Source organism: Hemibagrus wyckioides, linkage group LG09, assembly GCF_019097595.1.
Source record: "Hemibagrus wyckioides isolate EC202008001 linkage group LG09, SWU_Hwy_1.0, whole genome shotgun sequence".
In the NCBI taxonomy this organism is placed as follows: Eukaryota; Metazoa; Chordata; class Actinopteri; order Siluriformes; family Bagridae; genus Hemibagrus; species Hemibagrus wyckioides.
In genome coordinates, this window is record NC_080718.1 from 15,337,609 (window position 1) to 15,356,661 (window position 19,053).

General features: G+C 37.7%; 2 protein-coding genes across 3 annotated transcripts; both read right to left on the reverse strand.

Annotated features, from left to right (window-relative positions):
* Positions 1 to 8,283: 8,283 nt before the first annotated feature.
* On the reverse strand, positions 8,284 to 9,612 carry ngb (neuroglobin). The gene is made up of 5 exons (XM_058400034.1): positions 9,515 to 9,612; positions 9,293 to 9,355; positions 8,836 to 8,944; positions 8,604 to 8,723; positions 8,284 to 8,436 (listed from the first exon to the last, which is right to left on the reverse strand). The coding sequence occupies exons 1-5, from the start codon at positions 9,610 to 9,612 to the stop codon at positions 8,284 to 8,286; spliced, it is 543 nt and encodes a 180-aa protein (XP_058256017.1).
* fam161b (FAM161 centrosomal protein B) lies at positions 8,836 to 18,898 on the reverse strand. Of its 2 annotated transcripts, none has more exons than XM_058398331.1 (12): positions 18,750 to 18,898; positions 17,283 to 17,605; positions 16,514 to 16,998; positions 15,941 to 16,272; positions 15,112 to 15,233; positions 14,790 to 14,957; positions 13,958 to 14,057; positions 13,669 to 13,847; positions 10,962 to 12,999; positions 9,903 to 10,424; positions 9,515 to 9,762; positions 8,836 to 8,944 (listed from the first exon to the last, which is right to left on the reverse strand). In XM_058398331.1, the coding sequence occupies exons 1-9, from the start codon at positions 18,756 to 18,758 to the stop codon at positions 12,915 to 12,917; spliced, it is 1,803 nt and encodes a 600-aa protein (XP_058254314.1). In that variant the 5' UTR covers positions 18,759 to 18,898; the 3' UTR covers positions 8,836 to 8,944; positions 9,515 to 9,762; positions 9,903 to 10,424; positions 10,962 to 12,914. The 2 variants fall into 2 exon arrangements, with proteins under 2 accessions (XP_058254314.1, XP_058254313.1); XM_058398330.1 differs by having other exon boundaries at positions 15,935 to 16,272.
* Positions 18,899 to 19,053: the final 155 nt, after the last annotated feature.

Here is a 19,053-nt window from a genome sequence, read left to right on the forward strand (position 1 = left end):
TTGGACTTTATGGAACACCCCCATATCTTTTTTATTATTATTTAGCTCAGTATCTTAGTATTTAGTAAGTACAATAAAGCTAATACTAAAAGTATGTCATTACCAGAGTCTATACGCCTGAGTCTAGTCTTAATGTTTAACTTATAATGACAATAATAACAAAATGGATGGTAATGTGATAACTGGAAATTACGTTGAAATTGCATTGACATTTCAGCAGTTATTTGTAGGTTACCTCAATAATACCTTTTCCCACTTTGGTCTTGGATTCGGAGAGCAATCAAAGTCAAAACTGTTTGTCATGTGTTTCTCAGAACCCAAAATGACTGTTCGTAAATGAATGTCCTGCTGAGAAAGTTGAAACCTCAGAACTGGCAATTATGCTTTCACAGTACATTATGTGTTGTTACCATCGAAGAAGCTAATATTATAGGATGGAGTGGTGAGCCGACTGAAACGTGCACTCAGAAGTTCTGCTTCACTGACTTGCTGCATGGCCTTTTATTCAGGATTTCTTCCTCTATAAATATGTGTTCCTTCATTTTTTTTTTTCAAACGGTCACCACAACAGTTGGTTACCATAAAAAGTCCTTGAGACAAGTCATCTTCCAGAGTGGCATGTGATGGAAATTTCCACGAGTTTGAGAAAAGACAAATGATATTCCATGTGTTTCAGCGACAAAATGCCTATGGAAATATGGAACATATTCACAATAACAGTTGAAGAAATGTGATACTTCATTTAGTGACTATTTGATGTTTGTTCATATTTTAAATGTCTATCTAAAAGGGTTATGTAGGAATTTGACACTTACATAATTATTTTTACTTTCTTTCTCAGGCTTGGGGCTGAATGGCAAATAAATACATATTTAAATGGTCTTTGGGACAAAATAATTTAGGAAGATGTATTTCTGAATTTCTATCATTAACTCTTCATTTGAACTTCTGCTATATTAGTGCATATTAATGTGTTTTTAACCTATTAACATTGACAAAAGAAGTGAGGAATTCCTTGAAATATAAGTAGAAGTATTTCTGGTAAGTAATTATGGAAAACGAACATTATATTACAGTATTAACTATACTATACTAGAACTATAAGTAATATCAGTACCTTACTTTCACATACTGAGACTGCATAATTCTCACTACTATTTGCTAATATATAAATAGATGTGTACACATACACTATACTGTATATACTTATTATTATTACTTAAGTCTTATTTTTACTTTTGCTCTTTTTGTTGCTTAAATTATATTTGCTGTAGATCGCCTGAGCTTCTCTTAAGCATTTCGTTGTACAAACAACATCTGTACATATAACAAACTTGAAACTTAAAACTGGAGCCACATCAAACACAGCTCATTGCCCAAATGTTGGCCAACATGCTGCCTTATTATATAATAATCAACAACAAAAAGATTGATGCATGGACAAATTGTTTCTCTTAGCCTATATTAATGCAATTAACTAGCTAGGTAGTTTGCTATACATAATCGCATTCCGTTAGCAACCACTTTTTCCCTTAGTCATTATTTAAATGTCAGAAATAAGACCCAGACAAAATAAGTTAAGTAATAGGTTGTTACCACGTATACTCTGTTCTAAAAGCCCTTCAAATACACATTAACAACATGCTAGTTACACACTGTAGCTAGCGACATATGAGTACAGCTTAAACTTGCTGATCACATCCTTTTCCTATCTAATCCATTTATTATCAGACTGAAATCCATGGACCAAACCGAGTCTAGTGTTCATTTCGATGATTTACATAATGGATTTTTAAAAAGAATTTCAGCTGTGTTTGATACAGCAGGTTCCCATCACCATGGTCACAGCATGCGAGATAAACACAAATCACAATCATGTCATTAACTGCCATGTCCCTGGCTCCTCCCTCACTCACAAACTAACTCTTTATACATTAAGCATAGTGCAGCATGACTCCTGCCCCAGGGGGACTCTGGTAATGCTTGTTGTAGTTTTTGACCAGTAGGTGCCTATCATGTTAAATGCGGCTCTATGCATGTTGTCAGATGTTGTCAGCAATTTCTTAAAATGAATTCATTAGCATTTTAACAGGTTTTAAAATGTATGGCGTTATGTATAAGGATTATCTGAAGATTATTATTTGTTGAATGGCTCATATATGGATGGGCTCTGCCCCACCTTCCCATGTGGAAGCACTGCTACTGTGAGTACAAATAACGGCAGAGATCAGTGATGTCCAATCTCATGCAGAAAAAGCTAGAGTGGGTGCAGGTTTATATTCCAACCAAGCAGAAGCCACACCTGAGTCTACTGAAACTAACCACTACTAGCCACTAACAAGTGAATAAACAGGTGGAATCCTGTGCGGCTCCTGCTGGTTTTGGAATGAAAATCTACTCCCACACTGGTCCTTTTGATTTCCCTCCGCAAAAAAACCCTACTAAATACAGGGGTAACTAATTGCCTGAAGTTTTTCACCTATGAATAAGGAAAGAGATTCTCAACCCTAGAGGGCAGTTCCATACTGCTGTTTACTAACAATGAAGATGGTGGTTGTGTTGTGGTTCTGACTATAGATTAAAGTAAATGATGACTGCTGTGTTCTTAAATGTTTAAATGCCTCCTTCACAACTTAAATACAGTAGAAGGAAGCACATTACTCACATAGGCGTTTTACCCTATCGTACCGCACACTCGCGCCAAAATGGTCGAGTGCATTTCTGAGTGACTAGATATGTCTGTCGCCAGTTAGTGAGTGAGTGCAAGAGTTCAGTGGCACCCAACTTTCCAGTTAGTGGGAGTGCTGCTAACTGAAAACCATTCAGGCCTTTAACGAGAGCCACTGATGTGGTTGCGCTTCTGCTTCACTTCACCACAGGCAAGAACTCGACATGCAGCAACCAAGGCTGTCGCTTTCATGAGAGCAGTACGGTAAAGCCCAAGTCTTCATTTAAGTGTCATGCAAGTGTTAGGGAAGCGTGTGAGCAAGGCTAGAAATAGTCTATACTGCATTACAGCGTTTAATGAGAAAGTTCATAAGCCTTCATGTGAGGCGTCTGATGTCTGTCAGAACGGTTCTACATGTCAGAAATAAGTTTTAAGTTCTACAAACTTTCATTCCTCAGCTGAATTACAATTCCCCAGTGGCTGCTGTGGTCCTGCTGTATGGCTCAAATGTGGCTGAGTTTATGCTGGTGCTCGGCTCTCTGATCTGTTCTGCTGGAGCTGTGTGTCTGCATACTAAACACCCAAGACTGACTGCTGCATGCATGCAACCTTATTAGTAACTGTGTGTGTGTGCGTGTGTGTGTGAGTGTGTGTCTGTCCTACTTTCAAATATAAGTCTCTGTCAGAGAAAAATGAAAGAAAAATAACAGAGGTTGAAATGATATTTGAAAGGAATTCTTAATTTCTTTATTGTTAATAATAATTATTATTAATTTGCCTTTCCTTGCACATATTTAAAAGAAAAAGGAAATCCACCTTTTCTCATATGATTCTTCAAACACACATGTGCAGCACGCTTAAAGTATCAGCATAGAAGGGGGAAAAGAAATCTGCTTGACATTTTCTCGCAGTCTCCTAAGCAACCTTTCAGAACAGGCAGCCTTTAAAAGGTGAAGTCCCAGTGGAGCACACTGTGTAGCTTTCCCCATATGCTACACATAGAAAAGCCCCTGCATTGTGCTACTACGTGATGGTTACACAACAAAGAGAAGTATTTATAGCAGAAAGCAAACGCCTCCATCCATCCATTTTCTGAACCGTTTATCCTACACAGGGTCACAGGAAACCTGGAGCATATCTCAGGGAACGTGGGGCACAAGGTGACCAGTTGCAATTAAGAGATGCCAGTCAGTCTACAATAGATGTCTTTGGACTGTGGGAGGAAACTAGAGAATCCAGAGGAAACCTCTGACGCTCAGAGAAGACATGCAAACTCTACACGTAGGGTGGAGGTGGAAATCAAACAAGCATGTACAGTGTAACTAAAATTAGCGTTGCTTGAAAAAGATATCTCCTCCACATATTCCAGACTGGAGTAGATACTACTTAATGAACATGTAAATAGTGTTTTGGTGACAATAATAATTAAAATGATATATTATTTTACTAAATTTTAGGTTAACCTGTTCATGGTGCTTGACTATGGAGTTTGTAGATGGTAAATACTTACAAACAAAACAAAAACCTCTGAAGAAATGAGACCTGAACGTTTTTTAGTGTTTGTATGTACAGTATGTGCTACATACATTAGCAGGTATGTAGTCTGCTGTACCGTGTTTGACAGACATGAGATAACTGTGTCGAACATAGATAAAATCAGAAAAGAGATATAGATGAGCGGAACTGCGGCCTTGGCAGCAGCTGTGCCACAGACGGACATTCTCATTAGAAAGAGAGAACATTAACAGCACGAACTGTAAGGTGTCAGCAGCTTTGCTTCACTGTGGAAGGTGTTGCTAGTGTGATATAGCTCATGAACCTATAGCATGCCATGCCGTGCAGAATCACACAGCACTAGTATGTCATTTTAAAAGTCTGCATTAAGTGGATTAACACGTTTGCTAGGTGCTACTAACGCATCTTACTAACTCTGTTGCTCATTCTCTCCTGTTAGTTACCATAATTGGTAAAGTATACATAGGCGTGAGTGCGAAGCAGACACTTAAACTGAGCGCTGCATTGCTGAGAGATCGCTCGTAAAAACTTGTAATAACACAGCTGCCTTCAACCTGAGTGCCATTATTTAGAATCACAGATCAGATAAGTCAGTCTGCACTTCAGCTATGCCAACCCTCCAATCCCAGCATGCCCTTCACTGGCGCCCTTCAGACTCTAATAGAGAGTGTCAGTCTACAGAGATACAAAAACCCCACTTCAGACTCTCTTGTGCTCGGCATCGCAGGCGTTGCTATGGTAATTGCCGGTGCCCTGCTTCCAAAACATGCTGCAGACTTTCTAAAAATAATTATCCCTTGTCTGATTTGTTTCTTTTTTCTTACTGTCTCCTTACTTTTTCTGATCAAACATTTGGGGACAGTTGTAGCATAATAATAATAATAATAATAATAATAATAATAATAATAATAATAATAATAATAATAATAATAATAATAATAATAATAAACAAGGAAACAAGCCCATTTAACATAACATACTTAATTTTTTTTATTTAACTAATAAAAAATAACATATTTTTATTAGATAAACATATTGTAATATGTTTATGGTGCTGAAGAGCTGAAGAGACAAAATCCTTTAGTGAGGATACTAAAAAGTTTGCTCCAATATTTCCACTTGGATACCCTTAATTATCAACATTTAGTAACATGATGTAAATTTATGCAGACTAATGTGGAATTATGACTGGAATAAACATTAATAGAAAATTCATACAGACATGTTTGTTTAATACAATAACAATCGATTAATGTGTGTTATAAATCATGTTAATAGCGCCTATGCTTCTGCTACTGCTGACTTGATGCTTATTAACTGATTAATGAATGCATTAAAATGAATTATGAAAACTCTAATTTGAAGTATTACCATAAATTTCAGATAGCACTTTTCTAAAAGCCAAGATCCCTTAACAAACATCAGCAGAAATGAACATATCTTAAAAACATGAGAACATACAGCATGTCCTGACATATGCCTGAATTAAAGACAGGCTCATTTTCCCTCTTTCCTCTACTGTTTATTTATTAGTGTGTAAGAATATAAAGGTACAACTTGGAGTATTGAAGATGTCTTTATGTTAGCAGAAAAAAGGGAAACTGAAATGAAATATGTGGGAAGAGGATCTGGGACGGTTTCTAACCCTGACAGTCAGCCCTGCAAGTGACATTTACAATAATGCAGTGTAATTGAATCTCAACAGATCCACAGAGATAGGGAACAGTGCTGATTACCTGACTTCAACCCATCATAAATATTTAACACTGCCACTCAAATGGGTTTGGTTTTCTAAAGGAGAGGCGGAGAGAAAGAGAGAGAGAGAGAGAGAGAGAGAGAGAGAGAGAGAGAGAGCAATCCCTTAAAACATGGAACGGATACAAAGCATTATGCGGAAAGACTGCTATTCAGACATTTCTTCCTTCCCTCAGGGAGACTATGTTATATAATTCTATAGAAACAGAGAAGAAGACAGCACCATGCAATTGCTTTATCTTCAAAATGAGATGCTGGAACTTGAGCAAAAGGACACATTGAGTATTCTTTATTCATGTCATTTGAACACATGAGCTCTAAACAAATCCTGACAGAAAAGCTTGACAGAGCTCACTATGATGTGTGTTACAGCTTGTTTGAGAAAACACAAGATGTACAGTGCTTGTGAAGCGTGAGTGTTTTTTTGGTTGAGGAGTCAGGTCATATCATCGCTGTTCTCAGCAGCTACATGAGTGAGGTAGACATCCACTTCAGTTACAGAATATCCAGAGAATAGAGAACATTACTGAATCAAATATAGCAATACACTCACACAACAGTCCATGAATAAATAGATAAAGACAATAACAAGTTTCTTTATAGTGCTGTGAGAAAATTTACACTTATTTTTAACTCCATAACCTCCCAGGAACCATTCACATGGCCAGATTTACATTCCTTATTGAATGCTGTACAATATTATTCACTTCACTGTAGTTACAGAATCATTAGCTTTATGAGGAATGAGTGTTTAATAAGCCAGAGGTCACTGCTGAACACTGAACACTGCTGGAGGTTCAAGGAGTTAAAACACTGCTTATAATCATTTGAAAAAGATCGAGTGGATTTTAATTACGATTGCGTCTAATTCAGGTTCAGTTCAATCAAACCATTTCCTGTGCTGAAAGTCAAACATCTCAAAGCTGTCTTTACATCCTTCTGAATGGATGAAATAAAAATATTTTACACAAGAATATTATACAGCACCACTAAGTTATAACAGTATAACAATATCTATTCACATACACAGCAAAATACAAAAATAGGCTGTAAGTACAGTAATTAGTGTAACACCAAGAAAGAAGTACCACATAACATGACAGTACCTTGAATATAAAGTTGTGCAGAATAACACGCAATGGTTTACATGATGTCTCGTAACTTGGCACGTGTCAAGATGCTTGGCATTATTATTAAATCATGAAATGTAGTAATATTTCCTATATAAAGAGAACCATATTTCTGTAGTAGTACTGAGAGAATTTTTTAAATATGTATAGCAGCAAACAGGAAATCATCGCTTTTTACATCTTAGGGCTAACATTTAAAGGCGTCCGTGTATCCCATCAACATTGCTGTTCATGACTTATACAATGTGCAAGCCATTTTAAACAGTCATTCAACAATAAAGAACTTTCAAAAGCAGTGTTAGCTGAAATAAATGAAAATAAATTACAAACTTCACTTGTACTGTACTGTATAACTTATTAGTGAGGTGATCAATTACGCAGGATCAGTGCTGGATCATTGTGATCACATCAGTGTATATGACATAACAGTCTCTCCATGTTAAGTAACAGTCTGTTCTCGTGTTCTGTTTATTCTATAAAATGAGTAATGAAACGTAAGGTAATAATGTGACACAGAAACTAACAGTCTTAAAGATCTTATTATGTGTAATGATTCTTAGCATTGTTTTTTTTTTGTTTTTTGTTTTTTTTATGTAATAATACTCATATTGACGATTACATTTTTATCCTGAAAACTTTTACTGATTGCTTACCGGCTCTTACAATACTGTTACAGAGAACATGAAAACTTTCACACTCTGGGAAAATTGTAGAGAAGTTTTCTAAATCAGATAAAGGTTCCGAATCGAGTTTTCTAAATCAGATAAAGGTTTAGATCAGAAAGCTTTGCTGACTGGGATGCGGTTTCAGTTTCAAGAGACAAAACAGTCGAGCCATTGGTGCTCCAAGTTAGACAGGCTGATGGTGCATAGTCAAATCTCTGTTTCATGACATTTATGTAAGAAACATCAAAAACAGCACAACAGCCATTAGAGATAGGAGACACATCAAGCCATTATGTACAAGGCAAGTTCCAGTTGTGAAGCCTCAGCCCTAAACTGCTTCTTCTTTGTGTTTGTCTGTATTTCAAATGATCAAACCTACATATTATTGCACCGATAGTATCATCTCTAACCACTTTAACTACAGATTTATCAGATGTCATACCTTAGAGATACTTGGCCTGTGAGCCCACGGCTCGGCTCAACGCACTGACTACAAGGTTGTCTCTGACCCAACTGTAGGGTAAATCTTTCTCTGCTGTTCTACCACTGCTTAGTTGGACTTGTGTTCTCCGTTCATTGCCCAGCCTCTGGTCATGGCAGCCACCACGATAGTGTACATGTTGAGCCAAGCCTGGCGCAGTGCAGCTGTGTAGCCTGTTCCAAGACTGCACTGCAGCATGTAGAGCAGGGCCTCTCCAACAACCTGACCAACAAAGACATGAGGACTGACTGAATGTTTCTTTACAATTGCTACTGCTGTTATTTATTTTAAAGAAGAGGATCAGTGAAACACATTGATTCATATAGCCTTATCCAGAGGATTTGTATGCCTACACAGTCAGGTTTGAATGTTTGTGCTCCAATACTTACACTGAAGGACTGGGTTTTGACACCAACAGCTTGGTGCTTCCTGCCCAGGTTCAACAAAAAGTCCTCCAAAGAGTCCAGGTCATCCAGATGATTGACAGCTGCATCAATCACCACCATCACCTTACCACACAAATGTTCAATGTTTTGGTATTGTTCAGAATCAAAAATTTTTGGAGTCAAATAGTTTTAATCTCAAGCAAAGTGTAAAGTGGGAAGAGGCCATTGGTCTCACCTTGGTGACATGCTCCAGGAACTCAGGGCTGGACAGACACTCAGGCACGACTCCACACTTGGTTTTATAGTTAAAGAGGGTCAGCAGAGTTGGGTCCAGTTCAAACAACCTATAAGACACACTGACACTTTATATTGGCTATATATTATCCTGCATTATTGACACCGGTGGAACTCTGCTGCTCTTAGGCAATTGATTTGAACTGAAATAGAGATCTTGCTTTTTCCTGTCGCCAAGCAACAAGTCAAGCCTCTGGCTGAAGTGCGGCAGAAGCGCCAGGCAGCCGCAAGATCAGAGTGGATGTTTGATGTGTTTGTTTACTTTGGATAGGTCAGGTGTTTCAAGATATACCTCTCTTAACTTCTTCTTTGATCAAATGTCTTGTATCATTCATTTGAGTTGCCATATTGAGCCAGCAATATATTAATGAGCTGTCATTGAATCAGTACAAACTCACAGGTAATAGTCAAAGAAGTAATAGTGTTTAAGGTAATAGAGCATTTTAGCAATAACGATGATGCTGGATCAATAAGAAATTCACAATTATGTCTCAGAATAGCATTTCTTAAAATGTCTTCCTCTAAAAAAAATTAGAGAAGCTCTCAGATCCCAGATATCCCATACCAAGCATCTGTCACTGAGCATGCAGTAATGTAAATGTTAAGCATGGATACACTACCTGGTAAACATGACGATGCCGTGTGGGACCTTGTTCTTGCCGAGGCTCTCCCAGCTGTCCCGGATCAGCTCCTTGTCTTTGCCTGAGAGTTTCTCCATGTTTTCACAAAGTGAAGGTGTTGCTCTGTCTTCACTTGCACAAGAATATAGCATCAAATTTGTTGTCCTCTGAATCAAACCAGGACTTCCTGATCCACAGTTCCCATTTCCTTAATCCCACAACAAGAAAGATCTTTACTTCTGGTCAATCTGGAAATGAAGGGAAAAAGTCATGGATGAGAAAAAGACTGTAGAGTAAAGAAAAATAATATTTCTAAAAGAAAAGAAGATATCAGAATTAAATTGTGTTAGCATCCTAGCAGTGCATGGTGTGTGCGCAGGTGACATACCTTTGATGTTTCTGCTCTAGTGTGACCTCGCTCTCTCTGTGCCTCCCTCTAGGGCTTTGGGAATTCAGGGTGTTCTGTGTGAATATGTGCATGTAAAGCCTTGCGTTTACTCTCTCTCTCTCTCTCCCTCTCTCTCTCTCTCTCTCTCTCTCTCTCTCTCTCTCTCTCTCTCTCTCTCTATCTCTCTCTCCTTCACTCGCTCACTCACTCTCTGTTCCCTCTCCCCTTGCTGAAGCTTGCGCTCTCACACAGCCTAGTTTGATGTGCAGTCAAAGTGAGATGACAAGGTTGTGGAGTCGATATCTGCCATTAGCCCTTCTCTATCAATCTCCCTCTCTTGCATCTTTCTGGCTTTTGCACAAGCACACTGCAGACTCCTACATGTTCTCTTTCTCCTATACAGTGAGCTTAGATAGACAGCAGACAGACAGAAAGGATCTGTGGCTCAAATGCTCCCAGCATTGGTAAGATAAAGATGTTATGAGGCACAGCTCCTCCTGCAGGTGAGACCATGGCCATTAACTGCAAGGAAAATTTATTTTCACAATTCTCATATAATGCATATATCAAGTGCACATAGTGATGACACCAAATTCTTGAAAATGCCCATAGCAAGACATTAAGCACATTCAAAAATTATAACTGTATTATATGTTTTATTTGTGTGTTGCAGTAATAAATCAAGTAATACTATGCTATGTCATAGTTTATGACAATGCATTCCTCCCAAAAAGATCATCACATCTGAAGGAAGTTCACAACATAATCCCCTGTACCCAATATTTAGTCCCTGTTTGTTAAAATATTTCAGTCTTACTTTTGCTCCCTTTAAAGGCACATTGACACACACAAGGTTTTGTAACTGAAAGGAACTGTGGAACTAAATTATAGATACTAATGTAATTATACTAATTATATTCATATTATCGAGCAGAACACACACACATACACTTGAGTGATCAAATATAGCACTGAACTGCTTTTGTTTGCATTCTGACATATTTTAAGTTAGTTTAAAAGATCAAAAAATTCAGAAAAAGATTTCACTCATTGTCAAACCTCAAAAGATTACGTCATCAGGTTTTCTTTAATTGTGCATTGCATTCTTTCTCAAAGCATCATGTTTTACAGGATTATCCGTCTAGTTATTGGAATTCCTCTTCAGCGAGTTCAGATGACAAATCGACTGCATGCGCTAGGTTGAGTGAAGCGCTGTCATCGTGAGGGACAATCTGTCGGGAAACTGAGTGTGCTTGGAAATGACAGGGTAGCAGGAGAGAGCACAGTTGCCATGACGACCTTGCAGGAGCCCTTGAACTTTCCATCATGTGATGCTAAATGCTCAGGCCAAACATGTCTCTCAGATCCTGAGCTGTACAGCACCTTGACTGAATGCATGAGCAGATACATACACACTGAGTCTGATGCTTATGGATCAGTGTATGATGCCCGTCTCCACGTGGAAGGTTTCATTCTTTCAGTAAAATACATAATATTAGCATGTTACACAAATCTCTGACTTTTGCCACTGGAATTTTGTCCTATAATGTTGATTCATAGTAGATGCTCCAGAGTTATTCAATCACGTTATTCTTCATAGATTCTTTGACTAGCTATAGACTTTATCTTTTATTCATTACCCTTTAAGTTTACCCTTTAATTCATGAAAGCATTCTGTTATACATGTACATACCCAATGTATTCACACAGTATAATATATATTTTGAATAATGGCTGTTCCAAACCTATATTTATTGTTTTTCCAGTTTTTAATATTAAACTATCAAAGAAACTAACAGACCTTTAGAAAAATAAAACACTTACAGGTTCCTGGTGGCTTCCTGAGATTCCTCAAGATTCACAGAAGGGTTCTACTCTGTGAAAGGCAAACCTTTTATTTTAATACCCTAATAGAGAAACGTTATGGGTACAAAAGAAGAAATAAAATAAATAATAAATACAGGGTGCTAGGAGGGACTTATTTTTCACTTATTTCAGTGGAAGTTCTTTTAAAGCGCGACAACAGATTTCTGAAATGCATTGAAATGGGCTGGAACTTTTATGCTTTTAATTTATGTAACATATATCAGCAAGCCATTCAGAAATAGGTTAAAGGGAGTGTTCACTGTAAATCTGCACAGCGTATAAGCTCTTGATGTGGCGGGCAGCTGGGTCAACACAGTGACATGAGGGTTTCTTTTACTATGATAGATAAATAACCAACGTTGACTTTAGTGGTGCTGTGCTTCTCAAAATAGCCAGACCTCATCCCCAAGATTTACATCTCAGCAATGTGAATTTCAGATGTGCCTTGACCTAAAGGGAACTTTGTCATATTGTGTTCTTTCTATATTTATTCAAATTGTGCTCAGAGAAGAAAGCTTTCCTCTGTGACAGTTATAGGTGTATAATTGCATTCCAGCGGTACAGATGTCCATCATCATCATCATCATCATCACCATCATCAATGAAAATATGATTACTGAATCCCTGAGTAAATTTATTTGCTATTTGTTTATATTCCACTCTACAAATCATCCAAATACATCCATACATCTGAGCAGCCTTAAATATTATTTAGTACTCAACAAGCAAAAGACAAGCAAATGCAAAACCTTTCACTTTTTTTTATTTATTTTATTTATTTATTTATTTATTTTGTGAAGATTGTTTTCTTTGCTTGCCAGTCTCTCTCAGTATCCCCCAACAAATTTAGATCCACAAGTCCCAAACTGCCTTTGACATTTTCATCTTAATAAGCAGGTTGCACAGCCAGAACCCATCTTGTTGAAGTAGAATCATAATTATCCTTTAAAAAATCACTTACAAACATGACATATAAACATTTATACACAAGCCATGAAAAAGAAAAAAAATATATCACTGAGCTCTACATGGCTTACCACATTTTCAACAAGACTGAAATGCTGAACTGATTTGATGGAAGTGCCAGTGTTCTTGTATCTGATCATGACACGCTGTGTTAACCAAATACCAACTGCTCTCTCACTGTCAGCTGACTCTTTTCCCTTTGGGTTTCATGCTCTTTTCTTCTGTTCCATCCTCACTTTGGTCGCTGTCATCCCTGCTTCCTTCCCTGCAGCAGGAGCAGTTTATTAAACTCATACCTCTGTGTGCATGTGTATGCGTACATTCCCTAAATGTATAACCTAACTCTACATAAAAGTGTGGCACCTGGATTTCTACACTTCTAGAGACAGATTTAAAGTGTGTTTAAGTTTAAGTTTTTGTACCAGAGGTAAATATGACAAGAATTTTCAAGAATTCAAGAATTGTCTTTTCCCTTGCCTTCTAGGGGAACACATATATAGAAAAGATTTAAATAAAACATAAAACATTTTTTCCACATAAATTGTTCAAAGTAAATGGTGATATCAAACCCATTACTGCTCTCTGAGATGTTCAACCAATAAAATTATGTGAGGTTATCAAAATAGAGGGAAAAATGTCTCACACTAAAGTCCAATAGTGTCTTGACTAGTTTTACATCAGACTTTAACTTGTCTATTAAAAATAATTCATTTCTTTATACTGATTGAAAATGTCTGATTTCCATTCTCACAGAATGAAGTACCAATGTACTGGAAAAAGGGGTAATTCAATTACAGGCCATAAGAGAGGAACTAAAATCTAACAATATACATATAACTGAATTATGTCTTCTTGTCATCAGCATTATAATTATGGTAATGGACTAAGACACTTGATTACTATATAAATATATATATAGGTTTAGACTGTATACCTGTGCTGTGAGTCAGTTTCAAAATTGTGATCTCCAACATCACTGTTCCTATCAGTGTCTGTGTTTTCTGATGTCTGGCTTTCATCATTTCCTCCTGTGGATCTTACAAAATGTTCATCCAGGCCTTCCTGCTCTAGAGTGCTTCTATATCTGCGCTCAGCATCACTCTTAGCATTTCTCTACAAAAAAATGTTTTAGAAATCAGACTGGAAATGAAGTAATACAGCATGTGCTTGGCTGCATGTATACAGATTATGTATGCATTATTTAGTGATGGCTTTTAGAGTACCTGTGACACCTGTTCAAAGAGGTAAGGACGTGCTGAGACCCGAGCTTTCATCTCCCTCAGTTCTTTTTTATAATCTTTTATCCTTTCTTGATCGGCGTGTCTGCAGTAAGAAGACAAAATACATCATGTGCTGTCATTTATAAATTATATAATAAAAGAAGATAACAAAAAGCTGTATTTGATTCATCACCAGCAGACAATCTCACAGATTATATCTGTATTACAGTGAAGCTGGAGTAAATTAGAGCTGGACCTTTCATTTCCAGTTGTCTTCTGATTGTGAAATTGCTGCTAAGCCTGTGAGTCTTGTTCAAGATTATTATTTTCAATTTCTCATAAGTGTTTTGTTTATTAAAGCTGTAAGCTGTTTTGATAAAGGCTTCACGCATGAATAAGTGATGGAGGCTGTCATTTCACATCAGGGGTCTTGAATTGCACTGTCATTTTCTCTGTGTTTTTTTGCCAGTCTTCATAAGCCACAGTTCACTACAATGCCATCACAGCCTGATTGTAGTGATAAACTCAGAATTAACTCTAAGCTTGTTTGAAAGTGCACACTATCTGGAAACAAGCAGTGCTTTGGCAATTTGATCAATGAAAGAAAACCATGCTGTGATTACACCAGTCCTGTTTAAATTATGGATGACTTAATTGAAAACTAATATATACAGTATATACAGAATGTCCTGAGCTCTTGTACTAGTTAAATCACATTTACATTTAATTGTAAATTATACAAACTAGGAACTAAGGTTCTGGTAATACTGACATCCCAAACCTGACTTATATAGTCTATATTCAGTCAAAACAAGTGCACACAGAACACACTTGCCTGTGCTGCTTGAGTTTCTCCTGAAAGACCTCCTTAAGACTCCTGTGGGGGTCCATGGCCTTGGCACGTGCTACAACTCCTCTACTCATGGCTTGAGAGTTCATTCTGTATTGTTTCATCCAGTCTGCATTTTGCTGATCCTTACTCTCTCTCAGCTCCTGAGACTTTCTGCATTGTGTGGAAAAAAGACAAACATTTTTGAAGAAATCAGATATAGTTCAAACTGCAACAAGTACAGATATACATTAGGAACGATCTAAAATAAAAGTCCATTTTTGTGATAGTATTTATCATTTTATAATCCTACCCATATTCTGCTCACCTTATGGCCATAGACCTTTTCCTTGCAGCATCGTTTATGTAAGTGGGAAGAAAATCTCTGGATAATGATGTCAAGCCACTAAATGAATTGCTCCTCTTCAAAGTGCTCATATCAGTATATTTCTAATTGAAAATGAAAAAGAGCACCTTTCTCAGTAAAACAACAACAACCCATTTTAAGCCATCTCCTATCATATAACTTTACATCATGAAAAACAATCTATATAGATTAATATATAGATTATATACAAGAAACAACTGGCTTAGTAACATCTCTAGCAAGTTAGCTAACATCCTATAAACTAGCTCACATTTATTACAGGAAGATGTGTTGAATTTCTCACTGGGGGTCTTGAGTTGCACTGTCATTCCCTTAGAGATTTATATTTAACAGTAGCCAAGTCTGTCTGAATACACTTATAACACATGATTTTAGTAAGCATTACACTAACGTCACTGTAGTTGTTAGCTAGTGCGCTAGCTAACTGCTGGTAAATTTGCTCACAAGTTGCATCACATATGATTATCATATTTTCAATTTTTTAATTTTTTTTTAAAACAACTCCCAAATGTGGCAAAATACACTACAATACACCCTTGTGTAGGCTAACATTAGCTATTGTTTGCTTAAATGTAATGCTTCCTTAATCAGTTTGTGTTTGTGAAGCTCTGTGATATTTCAATTTTAAGAAATGTGTTAAGAATCTAGTTGACCGTCTAGAACGACTAACCGAAAGAGTTTTAAAACACCCTGAACCTAATCCTAACAATTTACACATCAAATTAAAACCTGAATCCTAGATAATAAATAAAAATCAACCAACTGGTACTTTGTCTGTGCTGCTCCTGCTGTGACGTGGCTGAAGAGCTGATGTTCGCAGCTGGAACGGGTGGCACAGGGTGACCTCTCGTCTTTCTGTTCTCTCCATCGCCTCTTTCTGAAAGGCCTGGTGCAACTTTTCAAAGTCTGGCACCTTAGCATTTGTTTTTGGTCGAAAGGATGGACTCTGCTCTAAGAATCCCAGCACTTTGGTCTTGCTTCTTTGGGAGCTACGGGCCTGGTGCTCAGCTCTACTACTCAGGCTCTGGATGGGCGCAGAGGATGCTCTGAGAGTCTCCTGAGCCCTGGACTGGATGCGAATCTTCCTCTGTTGCTCCTTTTCTAAAGGGATATCATTGGAAGTTTAGGGTTTACAATAAATGAGAATGTGGACATTAACCATCATGTTAAACAATGAGGCTGAAAAACCAAATGTAAAAATAAACTTGAATAATTTTAGCATTATAGAATTAGGAAAGTGACTGTTGGATTGAGAAATTCCAATACATCGTAAGCTAAGCATATCTGATGTTATGTCTCAATATACATATGTGAATATATATGGTGATTGACTGAAAAGCACCTTTCAGCTGTTCAGACATTGCTGGGTCTGTGACAGCTTTAGGTATGCATCTCTTCCTTCCATCATCCTTTTTGTTTCCATTCAGTTTGTCAGCACTGGATTCTGGCTTTGTCCTTTCCCTTCTCTTCTCTTCTTTCTGATGAAACCTAAAAGGTTTCTGAATGGATAAAAGGAACTCTTTCCTCTGCTGCCGTCCCTCCTGCCTCACACGTTCCTGCTCCTGTACAATATCGTCATAAAGGAGCTTGAAGATGTGTTCTGGTACAGGTGATACTCGAAACTGTTTCTGACACTCGGCCCAGTCCAGTTCCTCTTTGTCAGGTGTAACTTGTATGGGCTCTTTGGCACATCTCTGTGTTTTTCTCCAGGGAGCTTGTGAATGGCTCATGGTAGATCTCAAAGTTCCAGAGGAGTTAAGAGGCTTGTGCTGGCTCATCTTGGAGCTCAGGTCAGGTGTGGAGGAGGATCTCTGTGGTCTATTCAAACTGAACATGAAATCATTTTATACTTATGACTCAAAATCATCTTTGTATTAAAGAGAAAAAAAATATGTTCATTTTTACCAGATACCAAAGTCAAATAAAATATATTAAAGCATGTGAAGGAGTTTTGTTTGCCTACATAAAAGAGTATTGTTTAAACTTTTAAGTACTGAGTCTAAGACACAATGTATGGTATGGTTGGATTAGTAGAATATTAACTAGTGAACTGAATGTGAGAGACAATACTAATTACCCACAGTCTTATAATCAGAAGAGTCTGTTCTTACCAGTAAATACTTCCTCTGCTTTTGGTGCTGCCTTCATTACTTTGAATATTTCCCTCTGGTCTGTTGGCCTTCAGCGGAGCATCAGAGTTTGAGGTAAGCAGTGAGTTCTGCAGAGTCCGGCTTTCTAAACTAGCCTGATGTTGCAGCTTTATCTGCTGAAGTTGTTGTTGGTGTGAAGCTTTCAGGGCTTCTAAGTGCTGCTCTAGAAGCATGTCAGACTTTTCCCTGTCCTTAAGGAAGGACTGCAGGCTCTCTGTAGCTCTCATCCTGACTTCCTCATCAACTATCCTGTCACACTCAGAATCCTCTGAAAGGGGTAAGGTCTGGGAAGAGGAGGAAAATATCTACATGTCAGTCTTTTATAGCAGAAAAGCTTGGAAAGCAGTAGCAGGTGCATATGGAAAGATGCAACTAATATACAGGTATCAGAAAACCTTTCTACAATTTTTGGAAGGACATGGAAACATAACAGAATATAACATATAACCTCAAACACTCATTGTCAATCTTTCAGGAACACACTAGTGCATTTTGGAATGTATACTGACTATTACTGACTGTGTTTATCGGCTCATTTCTACTTAGCCAACAGTGGAACGGTACCAACATGAATCAGGCACAGCAGCATTTTTGCCCTTTCTATACAATGTGTACACTTTATGTCCATTCATTTACACACACCTACCTTGGTATACAAATTTAGAAACTATAGCTCATCATGCATAACACGTTTTAAGCGGCTAGAGCATTTTCAGCATCTTTTTCTTATGATAGCGTGCTGCTATCTATATATTTTTTGACACCACTGCTGGGCGTGATGTGTTAATACCTACACTTCTGCTGGACCAGATGTGCTCATACCTGTGCACTGCTGGATCTAATGTGTGTATGCCTGCACCACTGCTGGAACTAATGTGTTTGTACCTGCACCACTGGGTATGATGTGATTATCATGCTCACTACTGTGTCAGTGCTGTGCTGAAAATAATCGACCCCACAAAAGGAAGTAGAAAGATAGAAGAATGGCGTAAAGAATATCTACTGCTTATATCTAGCACTAGAATATCTAGTGCCTACTACCTTACAGTATCTCATAAAATGTTCAGTGAATGTTGATTGAAGTGCGGTTAATGTAAATGGTTATATATTTCAGTCAGAGTCAGGCCGATCAGAAGATTTTCACCAGGAAAGATCGGACGAAGATGCTTCGTGAACGGCACCGCACACGCGGCAAGGTGGCTGCCGTTACTATGGCAACCACGACGCCGACAAAAACAACCCATTATTATTTCAGTTTTTTTTTTTTAAAGAAATCTTATAGAAACAAGCATTACCCACTCCCATAAGGCATGCATTCATGTTTCCTTACACATGGGTATAAATATTTTAGGATTAAATATTAATTTATACCAAGACGAAGAGAGATTCTAAAGACTAAGTCAATGCAATGTATGCCAGTCTTCTCACCGGCGACATGTGATTCAAAGCGGCGATCAGCACGATGCAGTCACAGAACCAAATGGTCCAGTTTTCATATCATATGATTTCTTCCAAAACCTTCTCCACTGGCTGTCTCACGCGCAGTAACCAGCAGCTGCGCTCTACTGAAACTCCTTCACGTCCTGCCCTGCGATTTTCCTCCAGACCGCATGAAGGCGCTAAACACAACTTTATTTTTTAAATAAGTATTTTTTATTGCTTATGGAACAATTTTCCCCAAAGTTCTAACACAAGCCTAATATTCTACTGTAGCGATTGTTCCTATAATAGC

What these genes read in the sequence shown, in the direction of transcription:
- ngb (XM_058400034.1), bottom strand. Translation starts at nt 9,612, where the DNA reads ATGGAGAAACTCTCAGGCAAAGACAAGGAGCTGATCCGGGACAGCTGG. An exon ending in GGCATCGTCATGTTTACCAG is followed by an intron (nt 9,356 to 9,514) that starts GTAGTGTATCCA and finishes TTATTGATCCAG; the next exon opens with CATCATCGTTATTGCTAAAA. An exon ending in TCAAAACCCAGTCCTTCAGT is followed by an intron (nt 8,437 to 8,603) that starts GTAAGTATTGGA and finishes TTTGTTGGTCAG; the next exon opens with GTTGTTGGAGAGGCCCTGCT.
- fam161b (XM_058398330.1), bottom strand. An exon ending in AATGTCTGAACAGCTGAAAG is followed by an intron (nt 16,273 to 16,513) that starts GTGCTTTTCAGT and finishes ATATCCCTTTAG; the next exon opens with AAAAGGAGCAACAGAGGAAG. An exon ending in GCAGCACAGACAAAGTACCA is followed by an intron (nt 15,234 to 15,934) that starts GTTGGTTGATTT and finishes ATTTTCAATTAG; the next exon opens with AAATATACTGATATGAGCAC.